Raw genomic sequence first — 27355 nt, forward strand, 5'->3', positions numbered from 1 at the left:
CATGCTGGTCCCCCAAGTACCTCCTGGGATCTCCCTGGTCTGGGAGCTCAAAAGGCCAGGCTACCACAGGCCTGAGGGCCCTGGTGCTCAAGCCCGCTCTGGGGGTCTCCCCTGTAAGCATCAGCCTGCCCAGGACCCACCCCTCTGCCTGGCCGGGTTCCTCAGCTTCGCCCCCGCCCAGACCCTACACCCTGTCCCCACTGACTCCACTCTCCCGTCCGCCCTGCAGGCCTGCCCTGTAGCCCCACACACAAACGTGCCAACCACAGACACGCCATGAGGGGCTGAGAGGCATCCTAGCCCACGGGCCCCATGTTCAGGACTGGGAGACACCTTGGAGATGGGGTCCCCTCGCCCAGGCCCCGCGGCCGGGGGAGCTTCTGAAAGTGCAGAGGGAGGGGCGCTCCCCAGGGTAAGCCCACCCTCCCGTGTCCCCAGCTCTCCCCACCTGGAGGTCCTCTGTGCAGCCCCCAGCACGCTGCCCCTCCCCCCACCCCCGGAATGCCCGCCGTGGGCTCCGTGCCTGGGTCCCGTGTGGCTCCAACATCACTTCCTCGCACACCCTGGGGCCTGACCTGGCCTGGGGTCCCACCGATGCCCCCTCTCCCCACTGCCCCAGGGGGCAGGGGCTCCCTCTGCCTCGCTGTGCCGTCCTTGGGGCAGCAGGGGGCACTTGACCAAGTGTGGACAGACGGCTCCCAGGATGAGGGGACCTGCACGCCCCGGACCCCCCGGCCTGACCTGGGCCGCTGGGAGGCACAGGCCCTGGGCGCTGGGCCCTGTGTGACTTGCAGACGGCTCCGGCTGACCTGGAAATCCTGGAATTAAACCCCGTTTTCCAGGAGACGCCAGCTTCCTCAGGGAGAATAGCAGTGCGGCCTCTGCTCCCACGAGGAATCGGGAAGATGGCTCTGCAGCTGACAGGGGGAGGGCAGCGCCCCTCCTGGGCGACGCTGGGCACAGTCTGCGGTGGAGGCACCCCGGACCACAGGTGCACCGGCTGCTCCCAGCCCCGTCTCCCAGCGCCTCCCTTCCCTGAGCGAGCGGCCAGCACGCCGGTGCCGGTGCCGGTGTCAATGTCAGCAGGGCTCAGGCGTGTGGTTCCAGAGCGGGGGGGGGGGGGGTGACCGCAGGGGCCTTCCCTGCCGGCCACACACACTCGCGAGACGGTGCAGGGAACGCGTCTTTATTAAAGGTGCAAGCACAGAACCGTGTAGCGTGCAGCAACACCCGTACAGCACTAAAAATAGAAAAACAGGAATGGGCCTCACAGAGAGCAGCCTCCCGCGCACACACTCACACACGGTGCTCCCACGCCACGCCACGCCACGCGCCACCGGCCCCGGCCAAGCCTCTCTCAGGGCAACCTAGCACACGCAGCCCCTGCACCCACGCAGAGCCCCTCCCCCAGCAGCGGCGTCCATTCCCAGGGACCACCCCAGCCCCCCGCCACAGCCAACTGCATGCCAACCGGCCGCCTCCCCTTCCGCTCTCCAGCCGCGTCTGGGCCAGATCAGGCAACAGGTTTACTCCCTCAGATCCACGGGGCGGAGGGGGACAGAACCGGGTGCCCACCCGATCTGAGCAGGGCGGGCTGCTGGACCCGCAAGGCCACTCTCCCACAGGCTCCGGTGTAGAGAGCACACCCACTGAAGACCAAGTCCCAGGATCTCCGGGTACTGCGGAGCCCCGGCTGCCTGCTCCCGGTAAGGAAGACACCAGCTCGCTGCACTCAGACACGCCCGCCCGCCCCCCGGCAGGCCACCCTCACCAGCATCCCTCTGCCTCGCTGGGGGCGGGGCGTCTGGGGGACACCCTCGCTGAGAACGACCCCACTTCAGGACAGTCGCAGAGACCTGAGCTCCACCCGTGTCCCCCACTCACGCTCCGTCCCCACCGTCGGCTGAGACCCTGCGGGGACCCGACGGCTGTGTCTTACTGAGATGCCGAGGCTGCACACACGGAGCTGGCCCTGAGACCCCTCGGCCGCCGCGCTCGCTCGCGCTCTCCCTCGGGGCTGCACTTTTATTTGGCTTACGGACATTTGAGATTTCCAGTGAGAAGCTCCGAAAAACACAACGAGGGACGCGGGGCTGCGAAAGGCGGCCGTCCCAGCCGCGTGTGCTACGCGGACGCTACGGCACGCGCCCCCGTGCACGTCCCCTGCTCTTGCGCACGCTGCTCCCAGGGTGCGTCCGGCCAGCGAGAGGTGGAGGCGCACGGGACTTGGAGCTAGTAGTGTCTGGGTGTTGTGAGCATGCAGGTGGGCTGTTCTGTGGTTACAAATAGAACTCAAAGGTGAGGTCGCACTTGCCCATCTTCTGTTTGTACACCAGGTCGAACTTCTCGTTCATGGAGACGGTGAAGATGTCCTTCCACAGCCCGACTCGTCCTGGAACACAAACACAGGGCCACGGGCGCCTTGGCGACGGCTCTGGGGGGCCCCGGCTCTGGCCCTCGAGCCCTCCAGCCCGGCCCGTCACGGGAGCACAGGCCAGGAGCGCCACAGACCGGCCGGGCCCCTCGTGTTTCCAGGGCTCCTGTGAGTGGCAGCCATGACCTGAACCGACTTTGCCCTTGGCTGCCTCTGCCCACTCGGTGGGACTTCCCGGACCCAGCCCTCAGCCCGCGGGGAGGGGCTTCACCTCCCGCTTTCGGTGGTTGCCACAAGCCGCGTGCATGAGCTCAGGCCGGCCCGAGGGGAGCCTTGGACGGCAAGGCGCCGTGCCCCTCGGGCTCAGCAGCTCGGGCAGGGCATCACGGACCTCTGGAGAGGCTCAGCACAAAGCAAACCACCCAAAGGCAGCCAATGCCGGGGCCTGCGGGCGCTGTCCTGCGGGTCAGGGTGAAGACAGCCCTGGTGGGGGAGGGGGCACTGCATGGAGGGGACACGGCGGCCCCATGACCTGCAGGAGGCCTCAGCTCCGCCCCAGAGTCCCAGCCGCACCCCAGCCTGCTCAGAAAGCCAGGCCGCTCCCCCGCAGCCGTGCCAACGCTGGGCTGCAGGCCACGTGGGGGCACTGGACTGTGCTGGTTTATGAGGGCTTGGGGGAAAGACAGAGAGCAACAGATGTCGCCGACCCCGCTTTCCTTAACCACAGAACCTGAGGCTGGCCAGGTCCACCGGCTGTGGTCGCTCTGAAGATGCCCCAGCCACGGGAGCCACAGGGACCAACGTGCACGCGCACATTCTGTGTGCTGTGGCACCTGTGAGGCCAGCGCTCCGAGCGTCCCCACGAACCCCGGACCGAGGCTGCGGGACCCTGCGAGCACGGAGCTCGAAGACCTGACACCGCGCGGACTGCGTCCATGGCAGTGCCAAGCGGCCTCCCCGTGCTGGCGAGAAGACAGCGAAACCAGAAAGCTGCTCTCTAGTGCCCCGAGGGACGGGCTTAGACGCTCCCAGACCAACCACACGAACGCCATACGTGTCGGTGATCAGCTGAGAGCCCATGGGAGGAGTCACCCACCTGGTTTAGCATTTGCAATCAAGACAAGTTATGCCGGGGCATGAATCAAATGGGAGCAGTGCAGCCGGCTCCTGGAGCCCCTGCACCCTCCCCGCCTCGGCGAGGTCTTCCGAGCAAATGGGCTAAAAGGAAACAAAACCAAAGAACTGAAATAAAGCAAAACCAAGGAGACAATGACAAAGCAGACGCATGCGCGGGAGCCCCTGGAGGTTCATTCATGGATGACAGGACACAGCAAACGCAAAACCGAAAACACACAAATAAACTCTAAATAATAAACACGGGTGAAGATGCAGCCGGAAGACAAACGGCGAGGCGCTGTGGCTCGGTGAGCTCCCCCGGCACCAGTGGACGGCTCCGCCTCCCTGCGGGGGGCGCTGTGCCCCTGGGAGGAGCAGGAAGCTGCAGACCCCCGGGGGGCTCTGCTCCTCTCTTCCCCTCCCTGCACGGGCTGCAGGGGAGCTGGGCCCTCCTCCCCTGGGATGCTCTCCCCCAGAAGTCCCCACACCCCTGGACGGCAGGTATTGGCAGGTATAGACGCTTGCCTATCGGGACCAGGGCCAACCTGTGATTCGCCCCTGTGGCTTCAAGGCCCAGCCCTCCCAGCATCCACTGCTGGGAACCCCAAGGGAGGGGGTAGCGGACTCAGGCCGAGCAGGAGGACTCCTGCCTGGACCACATCCCCATCTCCAATGGCCTCACGCCCACACCCACCACCTGCCGGGTCCAGGAAGAGACGGTGCCTCCTCCTGTGGCTGCACAGAATTCCCCAGGGCAGCGAAAGGCCGAGGAGCCCAGCTGCAGTGCACTGGGAAACCCGGTGGCACTCAACCCTCGCCCTGGCGTGCTCTGTGGGCACTGGATCCCGGCCATCCGGGAAGGCTTCTGGGGGAAACCTCTTGCACACCAGCCCGGACCATCCCCAGCAGCGCCCCGCGGCGGGCTGGATGATGCAAACACCAGCGCGTGGGGCAGGGGCTGCTCCGCTGCCCAGGCACTGACCAGCAGCCTGCAGGTGACCTTCTCACCCTGGCAAAGCACAAGGGGCAACAGAGGTCCAGGAGGCCCGGGGCACCATGGGAGGAGGACGAGGAGAGGAAGACGGGCTGGGCGGGCGAGCCAGGGAGGGACACGTACCCTGGCCCATGGGCAGGGCCTCAGGGAGGGGGACGAGGAGAGGAAGACGGGCTGGGAGGCGAGCTGGGCACGGCAGGGAGGGACACGTACCCCGGCCCACGGGCAGGGCCTCGGCGTTGCAGCACTGGTCCACCAGCTGGTGGCAGTGCTCAATCAGGGACTCCAGCTGGGCCTTGTCGCAGGGCACCCCCAGGAATCTGGCCAGCTGCTCCACCATCGTCACCAGGTCCTGCGAGCCAAGGGCAGAGGGAGGGCGGCCATCAGCGGCAGGACGAGACCTGGCTGGGCACAAGCTAGGGCCAGGCTGTCAGAGCCCCGTCGGGCTCAGCTCACAGCAGCAGAAGCGGCTCCAAGGGGAGCCCGGGAGCAGGAACGAGGTCTTTTTTTTTTTTTTTGACAGGCAGAGTGGACAGTGAGAGAGAGACAGAGAGAAAGGTCTTCCTTTGCCGTTGGTTCACCCTCCAATGGCCGCCCCGGCAGGCGTACTACACTGATCTGAAGCCAGGAGCCGGGTGGTTCTCCTGGTCTCCCATGGGGTGCAGGGCCCAAGCACTTGGGCCATCCTCCACTGCACTCCCTGGCCACAGCAGAGGGCTGGCCTGGAAGAGGGGCAACCGGGACAGAATCCGGTGCCCCGACCGGGACCAGAACCCGGTGTGCCGGCGCCGCAAGGCGGAGGATTAGCCTAGTGAGCCGCGGCGCCGGCTGGCACGAGGTCTTGACAGAGCCGTGGCGATGCTTTCAACAGCAGCAAGACGTCCAGCCGTCCTTGCAACCGTGCAAGAGCAGGAGCAGGCGGACTCCCTCGCTCTCCCTGCACCCGGGCAGCTGGACCCTGGGCTGGCCCTGGGGAGAGCCCCCCCCAGGCCTGTGGCCTCCCCACAAGAAGCTGGACAGACACAGCGACACCCCCTCCCCCACTGCAAGTGCAGCCTCCCAGACACACACCTGCTCGCCACAACCCCGCCCCCCAGCCTTCAGGACCCTGAGCGCCACCAGGAAGTCCCCAAACACAGGAAAACGCTGAAGGGGGTTTCCTCTGCTGAAGGTTTCCAAAGAAACCCCCCACCCTGCACATGCAAGCCTCAGAGAGCCCTGCCACCTACCCGGGCCCCTCTGAAGCAGCCTCCCAGGCCGCAGGGCAGAGCCTCTGCAGCACCGACCTGGAGTGCTCCCTCCCGCCTGGGAGCACCAACCCTGGAGTGCTCCCTCCCGCCTGGGAGCACCGACCCTGGAGTGCTCCCTCCCACCTGGGAGCACAGGGACCCTGGAGCGCTCCCTCCCGCCTAGGAGCACAGGGACCCTGGAGTGCTCCTTCCCGCCTGGGAGCACCAACCCTGGAGTGCTCCCTCCCGCCTGGGAGCACAGGGACCCTGGAGTGCTCCCTCCCGCCTGGGAGCACCAACCCTGGAGCGCTCCCTCCCGCCTGGCAGCACAGGGACCCTGGAGTGCTCCCTCCCGCCTGGGAGCACAGGGACCCTGGAGTGCTCCCTCCCACCTGGGAGCACCAACCCTGGAGTGCTCCCTCCCACCTGGGAGCACCAACCCTGGAGTGCTCCCTCCCGCCTGGGCAGCACCAACCCTGGAGTGCTCCCTCTCGCCTGGGCAGTGCAGGGACCCTGGAATGCTCCCTCCCGCCTGGGCAGCACCAACCCTGGAGCGCTCCCTCCCGCCTGGCAGCACAGGGACCCTGGAGCGCTCCCTCCCGCCTGGCAGCACAGGGACCCTGGAGCGCTCCCTCCCGCCTGGGAGCACAGGGACCCTGGAGTGCTCCCTCCCGCCTGGCAGCACAGGGACCCTGGAGTGCTCCCTCCCGCCTGGGAGCACCAACCCTGGAGTGCTCCCTCCCGCCTGGCAGCACAGGGACCCTGGAGCGCTCCCTCCCACCTGGGAGCACAGGGACCCTGGAGTGCTCCCTCCCGCCTGGGCAGCACCGACCTGGAGTGCTCCCTCCCGCCTAGCAGCACAGGGACCCTGGAGTGCTCCCTCCCGCCTGGCAGCACAGGGACCCTGGAGTGCTCCCTCCCGCCTGGCAGCACAGGGATGCGACAGAAGTCAAGGGAGTGCTCAGAAGAGAAGAGCGAGCCTCCCCGCCTGCCGCTGCACGCTCTGTGGAAAGGACGTAAAGCGCCCGGGAGGGGCCGGCACCGGGGTGCAGTAGGCTAAGCTGCCACCTGCAGTGCCGGCATCCCACACGGGCACTGGTTCAAGTCCCGGCTGCTCCTCTTCCCATCCAGCTCTCTGCTTTGACCTGGGAAAGCAGGGGAAGATGGCCCAAGTCCTTGGGCCCCTGCACCCACGTGGGAGACCTGGAAGAAGCTCCTGGCTCCTGGCTTTGGATCAGCACGGCTCCAGCCATTGCAGCCAACTGGGGAGTGAACCAGTGAATGGAAGATTTCTCTCTCTCTGTCTCTCCTTCTCTGTAACTCTGAATCTCAAATACATAAATAAATTCTTTGGGGAGAAAAAAAGGAAAGTGCTTCCCGTGGAGGTCAAGCTGAGCGCACGCTCGCCAGCAGGAGTGGGGGGCCCCTGGCCCAGGGGAAACAGGTGCCCGACGGCAGGTGCCTGTCGGCAGCAGCAACACGAAGGACCACGAGCCCTACACACGACAGCCGCGGAGTCGCTGCGTGACTTTTCTCCCCCACCCCTCCCCGGGACACCTCGGGACCCAACCCACAAAGCGGGGGCCCTGACGCTGCCCTCGCAGACTTCTGAGCGTGGGCTAGACAACGCAGGGCAGGGCCTGCCTCATCCAGCAACAACACCCGCTGGTCCCCTTCCCTGCACCCGCGTGGGGGACCCTGAAGACACTCCTGGCTCCTGGCTTCAGGCTGGCTCAGCTCCAGCCGTTGTGGGCATTTGGGGAGTGAACCAGTGAATGGAAGACACCCCCCACCCCCCAACACTAACTCTACCTCTCAAATAAAAAAAAAGAGAGATCCAGCAGAAACCTGCCCCCCCCCCAGCCCCCAGGCAAGGCTGCAGCTGGCCCCTGAGCACAGACCTGGGGAAGGCAGCGCAGCCTGGCAGGACAGTGTGCTGCGGTGACAGCCGCCTCCGGGGGCTGCGACCCTGGGCCCAGTCCTTGATACAGCCGACCACTGCCTGCGGGCCAGCCCCCCCACTGCTGGGGACCGGCCCAGAGATCAAGAGCACGGATCCCCCCAGAACACAGCCGTCTTCATGGCGGCCTCATTCAGGATCACCCGGAGTGGATATGAACAGAGCCCCTCGTGTGGCGGGCACCGGTGGTGTGGCCACGGACACGATGGAGCCGCCAGGGGCAGAAAGGGCAGGAGGGGGGCAGCTGAGGTCCCCCTGGAGGCAGGGCCCACAGGACGTGGCAGGCCTGACGTGGGTGCCAAGGCCGACAGCAGTGTATCAGTCACGGAGGGCGGCACTGCGGCCACCCGCCCAGGCAGGGCGTCTCCAGCTCAGTGTGGGTGTGGCCGTCTGGGATTTCTCCCAGCCACTCGGGGAGACCTGTGTCTGGGAGGCCCCACGGCTGGCCTGGGGCCCCTGCGGCTGTGCAGTGAGCAGAGAAGGGACGAGACTGGACTGGGGGGCTGGGGGGGAGGGGCAGTGCCTGCTACTGGCGCCATCTGGCCAGGGAGGAGGGGAGGGGTGAGCAGAGGATGGAGGATACAGACAGCGGCCGCTCCAGATGCTGCCAGAAGCCCGCATGAGAGGACCCAGGCCCCGGCAGTGGCCCCAGCACCATGAGGTCCCCAGGGACCCTGACACAGCGGGCTCAGGAGAGGAGGAGGGGATCCAGGAGCGGAGTGGGCTCTGGGGCTTCCAGGGCAGGGGGGCCAGCTCTGCTGCCCACGTGTCTAAAGCAGCAGAAATGGCAGCTGGAGGGCACGGCAGCGTGCGGGGGCAGCGGCCGGGTCGGGCCACAGTCTCCGTGTCGGCCGCAGTTCTGCTTCTGTTACGGCACTAGAGTAAAGGACGGGGCTTCCCACGGCGCTGCACCTCGTGAGCCACCTGGAAACGGCGCCAGGAGCCCAGGCCAGCCAGAGGGACTTGGACGGATCACGGGTGGAGGCCTTAGCCCTGCCCGGGGGTCCTGGACACAGCACGGACCCCTCAGTGTCCACAGGTCCAGGGAGGGCACTGGGGGGCAGAGCCAGGCCCCCGGGGACGCCCGCGCCCGCGGCACTCGCCCGGTGCACGTCTTCTGCGGGGGCAGAGCCAGGCCCCCGGGGACGCCCGCGCCCGCGGCACTCGCCCGGTGCACGTCTTCTGCGGGGGCAGAGCCAGGCCCCCGGGGACACCCGCGCCCGCGGCACTCTCCCGGTGCACGTCTTCTGCGGGGGCAGAGCCAGGCCCCCGGGGACGCCCGCGCCCGCGGCACTCACCCGGTGCACGTCTTCTGCGGAGGCAGAGCCAGGCCCCCGGGGACGCCCCACCGGCACTCACCTGGTGCACGTCTTCTGCGGGGGCAGAGCCAGGCCCCCGGGGACGCCCGCGCCCGCGGCACTCGCCCGGTGCACGTCTTCTGCGGGGGCAGAGCCAGGCCCCCGGGGACGCCCGCGCCCGCGGCACTCGCCCGGTGCACGTCTTCTGCGGGGGCAGAGCCAGGCCCCCGGGGACGCCCGCGCCCGCGGCACTCGCCCGGTGCACGTCTTCTGCGGGGGCAGAGCCAGGCCCCCGGGGACGCCCGCGCCCGCGGCACTCGCCCGGTGCACGTCTTCTGCGGGGGCAGAGCCAGGCCCCCGGGGACGCCCGCGCCCGCGGCACTCACCCGGTGCACGTCTTCTGCGGGGGCAGAGCCAGGCCCCCGGGGACGCCCGCGCCCGCGGCACTCACCCGGTGCACGTCTTCTGCGGGGGCAGAGCCAGGCCCCCGGGGACGCCCGCGCCCGCGGCACTCGCCCGGTGCACGTCTTCTGCGGGGGCAGAGCCAGGCCCCCGGGGACGCCCGCGCCCGCGGCACTCACCCGGTGCATGTCTTCGTACTTGAGGAACAGCACGTTCCCGTCCATCCGGTGCTCCCAGAACTCCTGCACGTGCTCGAACCAGGAGCCGTAGCCCACTGCGGAGAGAGGCAGGTGGGCCTTAGCGGGCAAGCACACGTATGGGGCCTGCACCCCGCCCTGCACGGGGCCCGCGCCCGCCCAGGCGAGGGAGGAGCAGGCCGCTGGAGGAGCCCCTGGCCCTCGGCCCCCTCTACCTTTCAGGAGCCTTGAAAAGTGGACTGGGCAGCGAGGCGCCCGAGGCTGTGGGACCCACGGTACCAGCCGGGCGGGTTTCAACATTACCCCGGGGGCCGGGCTGTGGCACAGCAGGTTAAACCACTGCCAGTGTCCCTAGCTTCCCCTGTGGTCACTGGTTCCAGTCCCAGCTTCTCCGCTTCCAATCCAGCTCCCTGTTACAGGCCTGGGAAGTGAAAGATGGCCCAAGTGCTTGGGCCCCTGCACCCATGTGGAGGACCCAGATCTAAGGAGTGAACCAGCAGATGGAAGATCTCTTTCTGTCTCTCCCTCTGTATAACTCGCAAATAAATAATAGTATCTTTAAAAAAAAAATTACCCTGGCTCACCACCAAGCCAGAGGTGGACAGGACAGGAACAAGCCCAGAGGGAGGGGGACCACAGGAGGTGGGGGTGGCGAGAGGTATTGAGGACAGGAGGAGAAGCTGGGGACAGGAGGAGGAGCTGGGGGCAGGAGGAGGAGCTGGGGGACAGAGGAGAAGCTGGGGGCAGGAGGAGGATCTGGGGCAGGAGGAAGAGCTGGGGCAGGAGGAGCTGGGGGCAGGAGAAGGAGCGGAGGACAGAGGAGGAGCTGGGGGCAGGAGAAGCTGGGGGCAGGAGGAGCTAGGGGCAGGAGGAGAAGCTGGGGGCAGGAGGAGGAGCTGGGGGCAGGAGGAGCTGGGGGCAGGAGGAGGAGCTAGGGGCAGGAGGAGCTGGGGGCAGGAGGAGGAGCTGGGGGCAGGAGGAGCTGGGGGCAGGAGGAGGAGCTAGGGGCAGGAGGAGCTGGGGGCAGGAGGAGAAGCTGGGGGCAGGAGGAGGAGCTGGTGGCAGGAGGAGAAGCTGGGGACAGGAGGAGGAGCTGGGGGCAGGAGGAGGAGCTGGGGGCAGGAGGAGGAGCTGGGGAAGGAAGAGAAGCTGGGGGCAGGAGGAGGAGCTGCGGGCAGGAGGAGGAGCTGGGGCAGGAGGAGCAGCTGGGGGCAGGAGGAGGAGCTGGTGGCAGGAGGAGAAGCTGGGGGCAGGAAGAGAAGGTGGGGGCAGGAGAGGAGCTGGGGGCAGGAGGAGGAGCTGGGGGCAGGAGGAGGAGCTGGGGGCAGGAGGAGGAGCTGGGGCAGGAGAGGAGCTGGGGGCAGGAGGAGGAGCTGGGGGCAGGAGAGGAGCTGGGGGCAGGAGGAGGAGCTGGGGCAGGAGGAGAAGCTGGGGGCAGGAGGAGGAGCTGAGAGGCTCACAGGGTCCCCGGAGCCCACCCACATCTGCCCCCATGCGGCACCCAGCCTGCTTGGAACGGCTGCTCATAGGCACCAGGGTCACTCACCCACCGCGGTTCCCAGCACCTGGTCCCAGCCAGGCTCTCCGCAGTGCTCAGGGGCCTGGTGAGGGACAGTGGGGCAGGCGGCACCCGGCAGCACAGCACGTCCACACGGCATCCCCACACGGCATGGGTGTCACCGTGACCCCGTCTACACAGCGTCCCCACACAGCATGGGTCACTGTGGCTCCGTCGACAGTGTCTCCACACGGCATTGGTCACTGTGACCCCGTCTACACAGCGTCCCCACATGGCATGGGTCATCCCCACATGGCATTGGTCACTGTGACCCTGTCTACACAGTGTCTCTACACGGCATGGGTCACTGTGGCTCCATCTACACAGCGCAGCGTTCCCGGAACATGGAATGGGTCACCGTGACCAAGTCTACACAGCGTCTGCACATGGCATGGGTCACTGTGGCTCCGTCTATACAGTGATTCTACATGGCATGGGTCACCCGTCTATACAGCATAACCCACACGGCCTGGGTCACTACGACCCCATCTACACAGCGTCCCTACATGGGATGGTTCACTGTGATCCCGCCTACTCTGTGTCCCCATGTGGCAAGGGTCACCAGGAGCCTGTCTACACAGCTCCCCCGTGTTGTACACCGCACCTGGCGGGGTGACCCCAGGTTCCTCCTCCTTATTGGGGCCCTTTACCGGGGTCTCCGCCTCCCCACCGGACCGGGACATGCCACAGTCACCTCGTGCCTCCTGCGTGTTACTCCCCACTTCTCTACAGCGTCAGCAAATACCAACAGGCTGCCCAGGATTTGTGCAGTGGAACCGAGGCACGGGTGCGTGGTGGCCTTGACTTCCGTGGGGGCCATGTGCCGTGACCCTGACCACGTGCCGAGGCCTACAATGGCCAACAGAAGCTGTGAGCCCCACTCCCCAGTGGTCTGAGTGTGGCCTCCCATGCTGCTCATGGGGGCACAGTCCCCCCACATCCCCCGGCTTCTACAGTGGCCACAGTGTGAGCTGGCCCTTAAGGAATGGTTTTAGGAACCATGTGAGTGGCCAGCAGGGATGTCCCGGAGGGCAGGTGGCTAGGGGAGGAGGGCCTTTAGCAGGTGCCGTGGCCTCGGCCCCAGGTGCAGCCAACCCAGAATCCCCAGGGGCGTGAGGTCCTGGAGGTGGGTCGTTAGAGCCACACACTGCAGCACCAAGAGCCCACAAGGCTCTCCTCTCTGGCTCGGCCTGGGGCTCTGTCCTGACCATGTCGCACGCTCTCCTCAACGAGTCCGAGAGGCCACACTCGGCAACATGGCCAAACAGCACTGCTGCCGGGACAGGAAGGGGCAAATGCGGTTCCAGACGTGGGAGCCACCTGGCCCCACTGCACGCTGGGTGCACCCCACACACTACCCATGAGAGGTCCCCGACACCCAGGGGCCACCTTGGGAGGGGACGGGCAGCCAGCAGGGTGAAGAGAGTGAGAGAGCCGAGGGCAGCTGCTTCCTCCCTGCCCTACGCCCCCGCCTTCCCCCGAGAGCAGTGGGTGCCAACCCTCCTCCCTGCGGGTTCTGTCCCATGGTCGCGGACACAGCCCGGCCGCAGCCCCAGCCCACCCTCCGGCCTCTGTGAGTGACAGCAGTGACTTTGGGCCTCCGGTCTCCTGTTTCCATTCTTGTCTTGTCCCGAGCCCAGGCAGCAAAGAGGGGTGTTTAATGGGGGGCCTTCGCAGAAGCCCCAGGAGCGTGGTGGGAGTGCAGGACTCTGGGGACAAGGGACCGGCTCTGCCACAAGTGGGCCCCACGACCTATACCAGCCTCCCGTGGGGGACGGCCAGAAGCGGGGGCAGCGCGGCCCTGGTGGGGATACTCACGCTTGTCATTCATGAACCTCCGGCAGAACTCCTGGAAGGTGCCCCGGTAGCTCATGGTGCGCAGCGAGCGGTGGAACTGGTAGTAGGATACCACCAGGTCCTTGGGGTTGCGAGCCATGTAGATGACCTGCGGGCAGCAGGGACAGTCAGGGACTTCCACGTCCAGGCCCAGCCGACCCGCCAGCCTGCTTTGCCGCGGCCCCTTCCCAGGGTGGACGCCGCCGCGTGACAGCGCCTGCAGGCTGTGCATGTGGGTGTTCCACCGCACTTCTGTCCCCTGCACCAGCTCCACATCAGTGAGACACACACAAGGGACACCCCTGACACCAGTGGCCTCACATACGCAACGCGGCTGAGGAACGGCGGTCGCCCGTGTGACCGGGACCCTCGAGCCCGGCAGCCCACACTGGCTGCAGCTCGCCCCAGGCACGTCTGGGGGACGAGAAAACCCACAGCTGGAACAGCTGGCCCAAGGCAGCCTCTAAGCCCAGGCAGGCAAGAGGCATGGGGAGGGCCGGAAGCCTTACCTTGGAGTCCCCGTTGTGGAGGTCGGAGGGCAGGAAGCGGTAGGGGAGGTGGCTCTTGATGAGGCGTGGAGACGTCAGCTCCTGTGGGGCCAGAGGACAGGATCAGGGAGGACCCGGGCTCAGGGATGACCCAGGCGCAGGGAGGACCCAGGATCAGAGGGGACCCAGGATCAGGGAGGACCTGAGCTCAGAGAGGACCCAGGGTCAGGGAGGACCCGGGGTCAGGGAGGACCCACGATCAGGGACAACCCAGGGCTCAGAGAGGACCCGGGCTCAGGGAGGACCCGGGCTCAGAGAAGACCCAGGATCAGAGGGCACTGGCTCAGAGAGGACCCAGGATCAGAGAGGACCCGGGCTCAGGGAGGACCTGGGCTCAGGGAGGATCTGCGGTCAGGGAGGACCCAGGCTCAGGGAGGATCCAGGCTCAGGGAGGACCCACAATCAGGGAGGACCCAGGGCTCAGAGAGGACCCAGGGTCAGGGAGGACCCATGATCAGGGAGGACCTGGGCTCAGAGAGGACCCAGGGTCAGGGAGGACCCGGGCTCAGGGAGGACCGGGGCTCAGAAAGGACCCGGGCTCGGACAGGACTCAGGATCAGAGAGGACCCAGGCTCAGGGAGGACCCGGGCTCAGGGAGGACTCAGGCTCAGAGGACTCAGGGTCAGAGAGGACCCGGGCTCAGGGAGGACCCGGGCTCAGGGAGGACCCGGGCTCAGAGGCACTGGCTCAGAGAGGAGGCAGCCGCAGTCCCACAGGCCCCTCTCAGGGCCTTTCTGTCAGGCAGGGTGCGTGAGGAGCTGTAGGGCCCAGCCCGTCACTGGCCGGCTCCCCACCATGACAAACTGGAGAACCGTGCACCCCGCAGGGAAGTGGGTCCCTGTCCTCAGCCTGCCAGTCACAGGCGTCTGCCGAGTGGACCTGGGAGCCGGTGCTCTGGTCTGGAGTGGCCAAGGCAGAGGAAGCACAAGGCACAGGCGTGGCCCCGCCCAGCGCGCTCCACTCCCGCCTGCCCTCGGCCCCGCACACAGCAGCCAGGCTGAGCCAGCCACACACGGATGGCTCCCACGGCTCCCCAGAGCCCCTCGGAGAATAAGCCTGGTCCTCACATGGACGTCCCACTGCCCGGAAGGAGCCGGGCCCCCCGACCCAGGCCTCTGCACCCACCGGTCCCCCAGTCTCCTCTCGGGCACCCTCTAGTGCCACATGACTTCCTGTCCTGTGCGGCCGTGACGCGATGCTGTTGGTTCCCCGCTGTGCCCCGGTGCCAAGAGCAGCGCCTGGCATGCAGTGGGCACTGAATGGCTCCCTGAGTGACTCAACACGGGGGAGCCGGGCACAGGAGTGGGGCAAAGGCGAGGCCAGGCGCAGAGACCGGCTCTCTCGGGACGAGCTCAGAGCTTGCTCCAGGGTGCGGGAGGGTGGGCAGGTGAACAGAGGCCTGAACTAAAGACACGCGGGGGCGGGGGGTGGATGGTGGAGAGGGAATTCCAGGTCCATGAGAGGGCAGAGGGGCAGGGGATGACACCTCGCAGTCCTGACACCACCCATCTGCTGCCAGCACCCCAGCTCCAGCACAGAGGGCGGCCCAGGCGCTCACCCAGCCCCACCCCCACTCCCTGCCATCCCCCTCCTTCCTGCTCTGCGGAAGCCCTGACCCGCACCGGCACCCACACCTGGTCAGACTGCAGGGTCACGGTCATGCTCACACCTGCCAGTCCCTCTCCTGGCTGTCGGGGCCACCTGGGAGCCCTCTGCTCCCCACTCCCACCCCTGCCCCCACAAGCCCCGTGGAAGCAGCTGTCACTCACCTTGATGATGTCCAGGCCGGGCTGCGGGTACTCCAAGACCGGAAGCTGCTCGTCGATGTTCATCAGGCCGATCTCGTCGGGGTCGGCTCCCTGACTGACCAGGTAGACCACCTCCTGCAGCAAGCTCGTGCCTGGGAGAGAAGCCACATCGAAGTGCGCTCAGAGCAGGCACAGGGCCTGGCTCTCCACTCAGCGGCGACCGGGGCCCAGGGGCGGGGCGGGGCGGGAGCGAGTTGAGTTTGGCAAGAGAGGGCTGGGTCAGGTGCAAGATCTGAGCCCAAACCCCACCAGTTTCTCGAGGCTGTGAGAAGCGGGCAGGACCAGAGCCCACTGCACCAGGGCCTCACGGGGGCACCGGGTGGCCGGCTCAGCCCGAGGCTCCAGGCATGACCGGAGCGGGAGGGAGAACTTCCAGCTACTGGTGCTCGCGGTGGAACTGTGTCTGCTCCTGTCTATTAAAGCCGAAGCTCCGAGAAATCTACTCCCAAGTCTACAGAGACCCGGGGCTTGCTTCCGACAAGTTCTAGAATCATCTCAGCCACACCGCTCATGAGACAGCCGACGGCTGGAAACACAAACGCCCAACAAGAGGCAGCAGGGAGCCCGATGACCGCCCGACCATGATGAGGACGTGGGCCCCCCGCTGCGCACAGCACAGCCGACAGCGGGCTCTCTCGCCGTCGGTGATGGCTTCCACCGCTCTAGGCTCAAGAAGGGGTGAGACGGGGTGACAGTGGCAGAGGGGAGACACTAAGTCAGGGAAGACGCAAGGGAGACCCCAGGGCCTAGAGTCACCACCTTTGTCTGGGCCAGCTACACGTGACACCCATTAAAATGAGAACAGCACCCCCCGCCTCCGTGTCTGCCCAGCCTGGCGAGCACAGCCCGCTCCCCATGGCTGTGGCCCCAGGCCCCCAGGTCCCCACTAACAGCAGAGGGGGCTCCGGGAGGCAAGGGCGCTCAAAGGGCTGCACACCTGCTGACCCTGTCTCCCTCCTGGCCAGTGAGCACTGCAGCTGGGAGCCCCTGCTGGGACCCAGGCTCGGGGACGATGGGCTGAGGCCCAGGCCGCTCTGAGCTTCCCCCGCTCAGACCCAGGCTTCGCACCCCTGCCCAGCGAAGCCCTCTGAGCTCTGCACACCTACTGGGCTCCCGGCTTCCTCCCACGCAGAATCCGGCATCTCCACCACCGACCACCCTGGGCACACAGGTCCTGTATCTGGGCCCCATGGGACCAGAGCCAGCCAGGACCAGAGAGAACTCCCAGGGAGGATGTGGCTCTCTGGACACGTCCAGCACCACCCAAACAGGCGCCCAGCGAGCCAGCCCTCCCCAGCCCCACCCTGCGGCCCCCGGAACAAGTGGACACGGCTCAGCACGCCTGCCCCTTCACTGCCGGGACTCCAGCTCTGGCCCTGGCTCCTCAGTGCTCACGGCCCAGCCCGGCTGCTCCCCAGTGCAAGTGGCACACCCCCTCCTCACGTCTCAGGTCCCAGCACCCTGCCAGGGTGTCTGGAGCTGACCCCTCCTACCCTGGGTCACGCCCGAAGCACTTCCCATGAGGGCACCACACAGCCCTGCACTAACAGGGCAGTGAGGCCACACGGCTGCCCACCGAGGGCCCTCCAGGGGCTGTGCACGTTCCAGCAGGCGGAGAGCCCCCTGCCCACTGCTCTCCTGGCCCCTGCACTCCTCTGCTGCGCGCCCAGCCTCCTCCTGCCTCAGGCTGTCAGCATTTGCTGTCCCTGATGGGACCCTCCCCCAACCTTCCTTCCTATGCCTACTCCAACGTCACCCCGTCAGCAGGGGCTGCCCATCACCCTCCCATCCTGCGTCCTGCCCCTGCCTGGGAGCAGCCTGCCCGTTCCCTTCTCTGCTCGCACCCCCACCCTGCAGGACGGTTCTGCCGGCTCTTGTTCTTTGTCACACAGCAAGAGCCTACACCCAGGGGCAGGTGCTGTGACGTAGCAGGTAAAGCCTGCAGTGCCGGCATCCCATATGGGTGCCAGTTCAAGTCCCAGCTGCTCCACTTCCAATCCAGCTCTCTGCTGTGGCCTGGGAAAGCAGAAGAAGATGGCCCAGGTCCTTGGGCCCTGCACCTGCATGGAAAGACCTGGAAGAAGCTTCTGGCTCCTGGCTTCAGATCAGCGCAGCTCAGGCTGTTGTGTCCATCTAGGGAGTGAACCAGTGGATAGAAGACCTCTCTCTCTCTCTTTCTCTCTGCCTCTCTGTAACTCTGCCTTTCAAATAAATAAATAAATCTTTAAAAAAAAAAAGAAAAGAAGTCTGCACCTAGCCACGCCCAACTGAGGTTTCCCCAACCTACAACCAGGGCCAGCTGTAAGGAATCCCCACACACAGGGAGCTGAAAACCACAGGGATTCCCCGCCCCCTGCCATGCCGAGGGCCCGCCCACCTGCCTGCCCCTCACCTTCCCCACCTATCCCAAACCACAGGGACTCCCCGCCCCCTGCCATGCCGAGGGCCCGCCCACCTGCCTGCCCATCACCTTCCCCACCTATCCCAAACCACAGGGACTCCCCGCCCCCTGTCACACTGAGGAGGGCCCGCCCACCTGCCTGCCCATCACCTGCCCCACCTATCCCAAACCACAGGGACTCCCCACCCCCTGCCACGCCGAGGGCCCCCCCACCTACCTGCCTATCCCAAACCACAGGGACTCCCTGCCCCCGTCACACTGAGGAGGGCCCGCCCACTGCCTGCCCATCACCTGCCCCGGCACTCAGGGACCGAGGGCTCCGCCCGTCAGGCTCCAGGCTGGCCCTGGGAGTCTGAGGAGACCCGGCCCCTGCCTCCCTCTTCCAGGAAAGGGAGGGGACGTCGGCCAGGGGACCTGCGCAGGGCCAGAGAGGCTCAGCCCCGACATTGCGACTTCCAGCACCTGAGTCAGGACGGGCCGCACGGGCTGGGACGGCTCACATGCAGGACACCCTGCAGGTGACAGGCTGGCTGCCACACGGGCACCTCTGACACGCACCCCACTGCTGACAGGGACAAGACGTCCTAGTGCATGTTCACATCCCCTGTGTAGCAGAGCAGGTGCAGCAAGGGCCGGGTGGGGGGCAGGGCAGGCAGGGCAGTGAGGCCCATGCTGGCCACACAGAGCACGGCACATGCAGGGGTCACGGGGCAGCAGTCCCCCCAACACACAAGACGCCGAAGGCAGAAGAGGGGACTGTGCAGCTAGGGAGTGGCAGCACGGGGCGGGGGGAAGCGGCTCCCCCAGCTGCAGCTCCGGGGGCGGAGGCCAGCCCGGTTCCCTGGCAAACCCAATCCCAGCAGTGGGAGCCAGGCTGTCGGAGCAGAGCCCTGGGACAGCAGGCAGGGCAGGGCTGCCTCGCTGGCCACCAACACCAGCCACACAGGCTCTGTCGTGGCGGGCTGGAGGCCGTGGTTCCCAGAGCTGCTTCTGCTGACACAGCAGAACACCCACCAGATCAACACTCCAGGGCGGCCGGCGGTGTGCTCTGGGCGGGGAGCCAGTGGAGTCCTGGGAGGACCTGCCCCAACCTCGGCACGGCTGCGTGAGCGCCCGCACCAGGCAGGGCGCCCGTCAGAGACCCAGGACCCTGGGAACAGCAGGAAGCCACAGCCCAGGCCAGAGCCGCCGGGGATGGGTCGCAGCCCTTGACTCTCTCCTCTGCCAAAGTCGCCCGGGTGCCTGAAACAGCACAGCGGGTAGAGCCGCCGCTGGCATCGCCAGCACCCCAGGGAGAAGCGCCAGCTTGAGTCTCGCCACTTCCAATCCGGCTCCCTGCTAATGTGCCGGGGAAAGCAGGGGAAGATGGCCCGAGTGCATGGGCCCCTGCACCCACGTGGGAGACCAGAACTCGGGCTCCTGGCTTCAGCCCAGCCCACGCATCCCACGCGAGGTCCTCCCCGGTCTCTTCCCCCTGGCCACTGCCTCCCCTGCAGCTCTGCCACATCCCTTCTTGGTAGCCAAGGACATGGCCATCTTCCTGGGACCCCTCCACGTCGACGCGCCATGTCCCCTGTCCATGTCCCCCTTGTCATCGCTGGGCATCCGGCTGCTTCCAGAGCGTGGCTGGGGACGGAGTCCCGGGCTGCACCCAGCACCAACGGCGTCTGCTCGCCGCCTGGATGGCCATCGAGAACTCTTGGCTCAGGGTCGTAGACATCTTCTGTGTGGGGCTGGAGCCCCTGTCACTTGGTGTGGGACCTTCCATGCAGTCTTTCCTCGGGCACCATGCTGCTGGGGGGAGGGGGAGCCCCTGACTCCCCGCGCTCTGCAAACGCTGGTCCCGGGCGCGTTCTCTCTTCCACGCTCTCTTCATCGTACAGGAGTTTATTCTCCTCCTTGTCTCTGGCTCCTAGTTCTCAACATCCTGCAGAACAGGGGCCGGCGCCATGGCAGAGTGGGCTAAGCCTCTGCCTGCAGCACCACCGTCCCACGTGGGTGCCAGTTCAAGTCCTGGCTGCTCCTCTTCCTGTCCAGCTCTCTGCTATGGCCTGGGAAAGCACTAGAAGATGGTCCAAGTGCTTGGGCCCCTGCACCCACATGGGAGACCCAGAGGAAGCTCCTGGCTCCTGGCTTCAGATCAGCGCAGTTCTGGCCATTGCAGCCATCTGGGGAGTGAACCAGCAGATGGAAGACCTCTCTCTCTGTCTTTCCCTCTGTCTGTCTGTAAGTCTACCACTCAAATAAATAAAAATCTTAAAAAAAAAAAAGATTCTGCAAGAACTCGCTCCACTCCCTGGGACGCACCCTCTGCTTCACCGTCCTCACGCTAGAGGGGTTAAGGGTCCAACTTTCCCACCTCGGATTCCCCAGTCTCTCCTGCTCTTTGCCAGTCCCTCTCCCCTCCCTGTGCGGGAAGCATTCAGCTCCTCTGCTCCTCCCCTCCCAGATTCCTGAGTTCTTCCTTCTACATTTAGTTTTGTCTTCCTGCTGGAGACGTTTTTCCCGGAGGCTGGGGCGCCTCTCCTGGGGATACCACGTGTCTGAGAGCAGTCCACGGCGGCTCATCGCCACGGCAACACCACGGCAACAGTTACAGGGCGGGGCCAGCACTGCCAACCTACAGCGTCAGCATCCCATATGGCCACGGGTTCAAGTCCCAGCTGCTCCACTTCCAATTCAGCTCCCTGCTAATGTGCCTGGGAAAGCAGTGGAAGATGGCCCACATGGTTGGGCCCCTGCACCCACGTGGGGGACCCAGAAGAAGCTCCTGCTTCAGCCTGGCACGGCCCTTGTTGCAAACATCTGGGAGTGAACCAGCAATGGAAGACCTCTCTGTGCCTCTGCCCCTCTGCCCCTCTGTAACTCTGCCTTTCAAATAAATCAATCTTTGAGAAAAAAAATAAAACCATTTACAGGGCTTGTCATTGGGTCAGCTTCTCCCAAGAAGGTGCCTCCAGCCTCCCAATCCAGGGCGGGGCCACAGGCATGCTGGGCGTGGGAGGGAGACCGGGAACCCCACCTCCCATGGCTGCAGCTCTCCCATGACCCCTGCTCCCCGCAGGGCCTGCACCCCAGCCTTGCTCTGTGCTTGGCACCCCACACCCACAGCTTCCCGGGGACAGCCTCCTGTTTCTGTCACCCCTCACCCAGTCACCTCATCCCACCCAGAGTTCTACGCCGGGACCAGCTCCCCTCTCCCCCGCGTAGACACGAGTACATGCACAAGCCCGTGACGTCGTCAGCATCTGGGGTCTGAGCTCTCTGTGCCTGTCGCTGGCGGGAGGCTCCCAGAGGAAGCAGCGCTGGGCATGTGTGTCCCATTAGCCTGGAGACCCCCGGCCCCGCCCGTGCCCAGGGTCCCAGAGGCTGCGACTCCAGGAGCCCTGCAGCTCCTCGGAGGGGCAGGAGAACGCCTGAAGCCGCGATGCCCACAGAGCTGGACCCTGCGGTCCTCGCCCCGCAGGGTCACAGGGACCACCCCAGGATACGCCCCCCACCCTCCCAAAGCAGAGCAAAGACCAGTCTCCCTGCGAGTGCCTGCCATGGGCTCCCCAACCTGCCACGGGCTCCCTGCCCTGCCCTTGCCAGCACCTGCCACAGGCTCCCCACCCTACCCTGGCCAGCATCTGCCATGGCCAGCACCTGCCATGGCCAGCACCCCTCCCCCCCACTGTGCAGAGGGGACGGGGAACCCAAGGACAAACCGGCAGGGAAGGTGGCGCTGCACCCAGCTCCGGCCCACACTGGCTCACACACAGGTACCCCGGAGTCACCCTGGGGACAGCCAAGGAAGCACACTGAGGCCCTGACGTTGGACCATGGACACAACAACGACCTTGTCTGGTCCCCACCCCACCCACAGCCCCTGTGTCCACCTCGCCCTGCACCCCGGAAGCAGGCTCAGCAGTGAACTGCACACGGCCCCCAGCACACAGCACTGGCCCCAGAACCAGCGTGCTGTACACACGCATATACACACACGTGTGTATACAACATACCAACCACACATACATGTGCATGCAAACAACACACCACCCATACACACCTCACCCACACATACATACCACGGCCACGCCACATGGCACACACGTGATGCATGACACTCAGAAACACCTGACATACACACCCACACCCAAAACCACACACACACACACACACACACACACGCCTGCAACACAACACCCACATATACTACATACACGCTATATACACCACACCCAGACACATATATATGTTACATGTGCCCTACAAACCACACAAACACACTCACCCAACACCACACACAGCGTCACCTCACTCACTGTGACACACACAGGACAGCGTCACCTCACTCAGTGTCACACACACACAGGACAGTGTCACCTCACTCACTGTGACACACACAGGACAGCGTCACCTCACTCACCGTCTCACACACACACACAGGACAGAGTCACCTCACTCACAGTGACACACAGGACAGCGTCACCTCACTCACTGTGACACACACAGGACAGCGTCACCTCACTCACTGTGACACACACAGGACAGCGTCACCTCACTCAGTGTCACACACACACAGGACAGCGTCACCTCACTCACTGTGACACACACAGGACAGCATCACCCCACTCACTGTGTCACACACAGGACAGCGTCACCTCACTCACTGTGACACACACAGGACAGCGTCACCTCACTCACTGTGACACACACACAGGACAGCATCACCTCACTCACCGTCACACACACACAGGACAGCGTCACCTCACCTACAGTGACACACACACACAGGACAGCGTCACCTCGCTCACTGTGACACACACACAAGACAGCGTCACCTCACTGTCACACACACAGGACAGCATCACCTCGCTCACTGTGACACACACACACAGGACAGCGTCACCTCACAAAGTGACACACACAGGACAACGTCACCTCACTCACAGTGACACACAGGACAGTGTCACCTCACTCATTGTGACAAACAGGACAGCGTCACCTCACTGTGACACACACAGGACAGCGTCACCTCACTCACTGTGACAAACAGGACAGCGTCACCTCACTCACTGTGACAAACAGGACAGTATCACCTCACTCACTGTGACACACACAGGACAGCGTCACCTCACTCACTGTCACACACACACACAGGACAGCGTCACCTCACTCACTGTGACACACACACAGGACAGTGTCACCTCACTCACTGTGACACACACACAGCACAGCGTCAACTCACTCATTGTGACACACAGGACAGCGTCACCTCACAGTGACACACACAGGACAGCGTCACCTCACTCACTGTGACACACACACAGGACAGCGTCACCTCACTCACTGTCACGCACAGGACATCTGTTCCTCTCCTGTCAGGCTCCCCAAGGCTGCGTGGGGGGGTGGCAGGGCCTGGCTCAGCCCGTGGCCGGCCCCACGTGCAGATGTCAGGCTGTGGCCAGCCCCACGTGGGGATGTGCGGGACAGGGCCTGGCTCGCCCCGTGTGGATGTAGTGGGGCTGGGCCTGGCTCACCCTGTGGCCGGCCCCACGTGGGGATGTGGCTGGTCCAGGCCTGGCTCACCCCATTGCTGGCCCCACATGGGGATGTGGCGGGGCCGGGCCTGGCTCACCCCATGGCCAGCCCCACGTGGCGATGTTACCCTGTGGCCAGCCTGTGCTGTGTCTGTCACAGGTGGAGAGGCGCATGCAAGTCAAGGTGGGCAGGACCCCGGGAATCCGCAGCCAGGGCGGCCCCACACCATGGCAGAGCCCCCGCAGCCAGCGCTCAGGACGCCCGCGGGCAGCCAGCAACCTCCGGTTACAAAGTGGCGCCAGCAACACCTCCAACCGGCAACACAGTGGGATCTCCCAGACACGGCACTCCTGGGGCCAGAGCGCCGTGGGGCCACCCGTATCCCACATCACAGGGCCTGGCTCGACTCCAGCTCCCCCGCTTCCAATCCAGCTTCCTGTAACGCGCACCCCAGGAGGAGCAGCTGAGGGCTCAAGTGCTGGGGCCCCTGCCACCCACATGGGAGACCCCGCTGGAGTTTTGGGCTCCTGGCTTTGGCCCGGCCCAGCCCTCACTCTTTAGGGGACTTGGGAGTGAATCAAAGATGGAGGATTCTCTCTCTGCCAAATCCAGCAGCAGAGCCGGTGCCCCGCCTGTGAGCTGTCTGACTGGCAGCCGGGGCTGGAGCGACCCCGGGGACCCTCTCCCCTCTCCTCTCTTTCCCCTCCCCCTCCCCCTCCCCCTCAGCGCTCCTGAGAAACTCAATTTCCACTTTTACATCGTGGAATGTGAACAGCTGACCTGCGCTGGCGGGTCCTGTGCCAGAGCCGGGGCGAGCTCCCGTCTGCAGGTCTACCAACCACACCCCGCCTCCCAGCAGCCCGCGAGCCCCCGAGGACAGGCACCAGATGGGCCTCTCCCGGGGTCTGCCCAGACTTGGGAGCCTCTGGCTCAGCAGGTGCGGGGGGTGGGGAGGTGTGGCCCAAAGCCCAGAGCCCTCCCCACGAAGCTCTGGGTGCTACGTCTGCCGTCCTCACAGCACACATCGCCGGGGAGGGACAGGCTCACCTCTCTGCAGAAACCACAGCTGGAACGGGGCTCTGTCTCTGGTCCAGGGCCCCGGCTGCTAAGCTGCAAAGCGGCAGTGAATCCAGGCCCTTCAGCTGCAAAGCTGGGGCGGGGGGGCTCCCACAGATGCACCACGGTCGGCAGGGACAACAAGGAGCAGAGAAGAAGGGGGCCGTCTGGAGCCTACCTGCAGGGCGCTCAGCCTGGGCCTGCGACCCCATCCCTACAGAGTACGCTCAAAGAAGGTGGACCCTCCCTCCTCCTTGGGGCCACAGCCCCGCGGCCACCTGAGTTCCCAAGGACAACAGAGCTCCCACGGAGCAGGAGAAGGTGGCCGTGGACCAAGGGACCCGGTCAGGCCTGGCCTCTGTCCCCCTGGAGCTGTGAGACGAGCAGGCTCCTGCCCCCGAGCCTCTGACAGGGGAAATAAAAAGCCCCCTTACGCCCGACAGCGGGAGAGCACTGGGCACGCAGCTCTGGACAAGCGGCTGTGGAAGCTGGGGGCGCTCAACCGTTCCGAAAGCACCCAAGGTCCCACCCAACCCACACGGGCGTGTGCTGCTGGTGACAGCCCCGGATCCCAACCCACGGGCCCTTCTTGCTGCCCTGCTGCCCCGCGGGCGGCTCCCAGGCGCTTCTGGCCTGAAACAGGGGCAGACAGGTGGGGCGCCTGCGTCAGCCCCGCCCACTTCACGTCCCGCGTTGTATAAGCAGGGTAGAGGGGGCAGCAGAGGAGAATCTCCACACGCGCTGGCTACAGCCACCGGGCCTCTCTCCCGAAGACAAGGCTCACCGAGGCCGCCCGACCCCGGGATGCTGGAGAGAGACAGGGGCCGTGAGGACCAGGAAGAAGGGGGACAGCAGGAGGGAATGGGGGCCGGCAGCCCGCCCGTGCCCCTGGCCCACCCTCGACCCCGGGAAGCACCCCAGGCCCGCAGTTCAAGGCCTCGCTGGCCACAGAGGCTGCGGCGAGGCCCCCAGACAGCCAGGGCCTCCGCTCCCCGACCTGGGACAGACAGCCAGAGCCTCCGCTCCCTGACCTGGGACAGACAGCCAGGGCCTCCACTCCCCGACCTGGGACAGACAGCCAGGGCCTCCGCTCCCTGACCTGGGAAATGGGAGCCGGCCCGAGCCCCTGCCGCATTTGCGGTGACGATGCACTTAAGTCACCAGGAACGGGCACGGCGGGTGGACAGCTGCCCGGCCGGCCGTGTGCTGGCTCTTGGCTGTCCTCAGACCGCCTGACCCTCAGGTGTGAGACAAAAGGGGAAAGCAGGGGTGGACGGAGGGAGAGGAAGGCCACAGGGGGGTAACTCCTCAGCCAACAGCTCTAGGGCTTTCTGTGAGACCTGACCCAGGGCCTAGGCCACTGCTGCAGAGCCAGCGCGGCTGCTGCCCCACGAAAAGCCCGGGGTGTGGGGCGGCTGCTGTCCTGTGGGTGGGCTGGGCTACCCCGGGGACGCCAGCACCCACAGCAGAGCTCCCAGGACTGGGGGTGGGGCGTGGACGTGGCCTCAGCACCTGGGCCCCTGCCACCCACTTGGGAGACCCGGGTGGAGCTCCTGGCTCCGGCCTGTGAGAGCACTGGGGGAAGTGAACCAGTGGGCGAAGATCTCTCTCTGTCACTCAGCCTTTCAAACAAATAAACCAAAACTCAAGCATCTAAGGCGTGCCAGTTTGTGAGACGTGCAGGTTACTAACAAGACAGGGCTTTTGGTGATCTGGAAATCTTCCTAGAGACCAACACATCAATCTCCATCCAGCACCCAGGCCGTCCCCCCGCAGAGCCCCCCAGTCCCTCTGCGGGGTTCCCCAAGACCACAGCGTGGCCAGCGAGCCCCCCACCCCCACCTCACTGCTGCCCCGGGGCAGCAGAGCCACAAGCCCCTCCCAGGAGCTGAGGCCCCACCTCCACCTCCATGGCCCCAGTGTGGACAGGAGCGCCTCCCCCCACTCCCAAAGTCACTCTGTCCCCCGCTCACCCCAGGCTGCCCGGAACCCCGATTTATCTCACTTCCCGGGCACACAGCGCACTCGGTAGCTGTGTCCTTCCACGAGACAGCCCCCACCCACGCCGGGCCAGGCCTGGCGCCCGGCTCCTCCGCTCCCATCCCCCAGCGCTGCAGGCACCCCCGCCCGCCAAGCGCAGCAGCCCCTTCCCAGCCTCCCGCAGGGCGGCGGAGGCCGAGACTGGACACTGCAGCCCCTACCCAAGCCTGGCCCAGCGTGACCGCAAGCCCAGCCGCTTTCCGAGCCCCCTAGGCCGGTCCCCCCGGAATGCAGCGGCGACCCCAGACACCCCGCGGGCGTTCGCCACGCCACACAGAGGCCGCTCGGGCCCGGCCCCGGCCGCTCGCCGGCTGTGTGACCTTGGGCGAGCCGCCTGCCTCTCTGGGCCCCGCGGGCTGGGTGCGAACGGTCGCCGCCTCCCTCCCGGGCTGCGGTGGGCGTGACGTCAGCGAGGGCCGGCTCCGGCGCGGCGAGCGGGCGCCGGCGCGCGGGGCAGGGCTGCTCCCATTCCCCCCCTACCCCCCCGCCCGCCCGCAGCCGAGGCCCAGGGCCGGGAACAGAGAGGTGCGGGACCGCGCAAGGTCACACAGCCGCGGGCGGCCCCGCGCGGCGCTCACCGGACTTGGGGTAGGTGACGATCCACACGTCGCTGGGCCGCACCGGGAAGTTGGCGATCTCCTCCATCTTCCCGCGGCAGAAGGGCGGCAGCCGCACGCCGTGGAACTCGAAGTACTTGCTCTCGAACTCCCCCGGGGTGCTGGGGGTCTCGGCCTCGCTCTCCGCCATGCCGCCGCCGCCCGCTGCCCGCCCGCGCCCCGCACGCGCCCGCGCCCGCCGCTCCAGCCGGCGCGCGGCGCCCGCTCCGCAGACGTGACGTCACGGCGCCGCCCGACGCGCGCCGCCGACTCCCGCGGGCATGACGTCACGGCGCCGCCTCCGGCCGCCGGGGCTCCGGCCGCCGTCCCCCACCCCCGCGGGGGCCTCCGGCGGGGGAGGGGTGCCCCCAGCGTCCGGCGGATGCTTAAGGGGCCGTGGCGCAGCAGAGACAGCTTCT

At 66.1% G+C, this 27355-nt stretch overlaps 1 protein-coding gene across 2 annotated transcripts; it reads right to left on the reverse strand.

Moving 5' to 3' along the window:
- Nucleotides 1-1170: 1170 nt before the first annotated feature.
- SULT4A1 (sulfotransferase family 4A member 1) lies at nt 1171-27118 on the reverse strand. 2 transcript variants are annotated; one of them, XM_051830136.2, is made up of 8 exons: nt 26919-27087; nt 15282-15412; nt 13474-13554; nt 12947-13073; nt 9553-9647; nt 4698-4836; nt 3471-3592; nt 1171-2392 (listed from the first exon to the last, which is right to left on the reverse strand). In XM_051830136.2, the coding sequence occupies exons 1-7, from the start codon at nt 27085-27087 to the stop codon at nt 3516-3518; spliced, it is 819 nt and encodes a 272-aa protein (XP_051686096.1). In that variant the 3' UTR covers nt 1171-2392; nt 3471-3515.
- Between the last annotated feature and the right edge of the window lie 237 nt (nt 27119-27355).

This window comes from Oryctolagus cuniculus, chromosome 11 (assembly GCF_964237555.1).
Source record: "Oryctolagus cuniculus chromosome 11, mOryCun1.1, whole genome shotgun sequence".
In the NCBI taxonomy this organism is placed as follows: domain Eukaryota; kingdom Metazoa; phylum Chordata; class Mammalia; order Lagomorpha; family Leporidae; genus Oryctolagus; species Oryctolagus cuniculus.

What these genes read in the sequence shown, in the direction of transcription:
- SULT4A1 (XM_051830136.2), bottom strand. Translation starts at nt 27,087, where the DNA reads ATGGCGGAGAGCGAGGCCGAGACCCCCAGCACCCCGGGGGAGTTCGAG. An exon ending in CGTCACCTACCCCAAGTCCG is followed by an intron (nt 15,413 to 26,918) that starts GTGAGCGCCGCG and finishes CTTCTCTCCCAG; the next exon opens with GCACGAGCTTGCTGCAGGAG. An exon ending in GGCCCTGCCCGTGGGCCGGG is followed by an intron (nt 3,593 to 4,697) that starts GTACGTGTCCCT and finishes GTTTCCTTTTAG; the next exon opens with CCCATTTGCTCGGAAGACCT.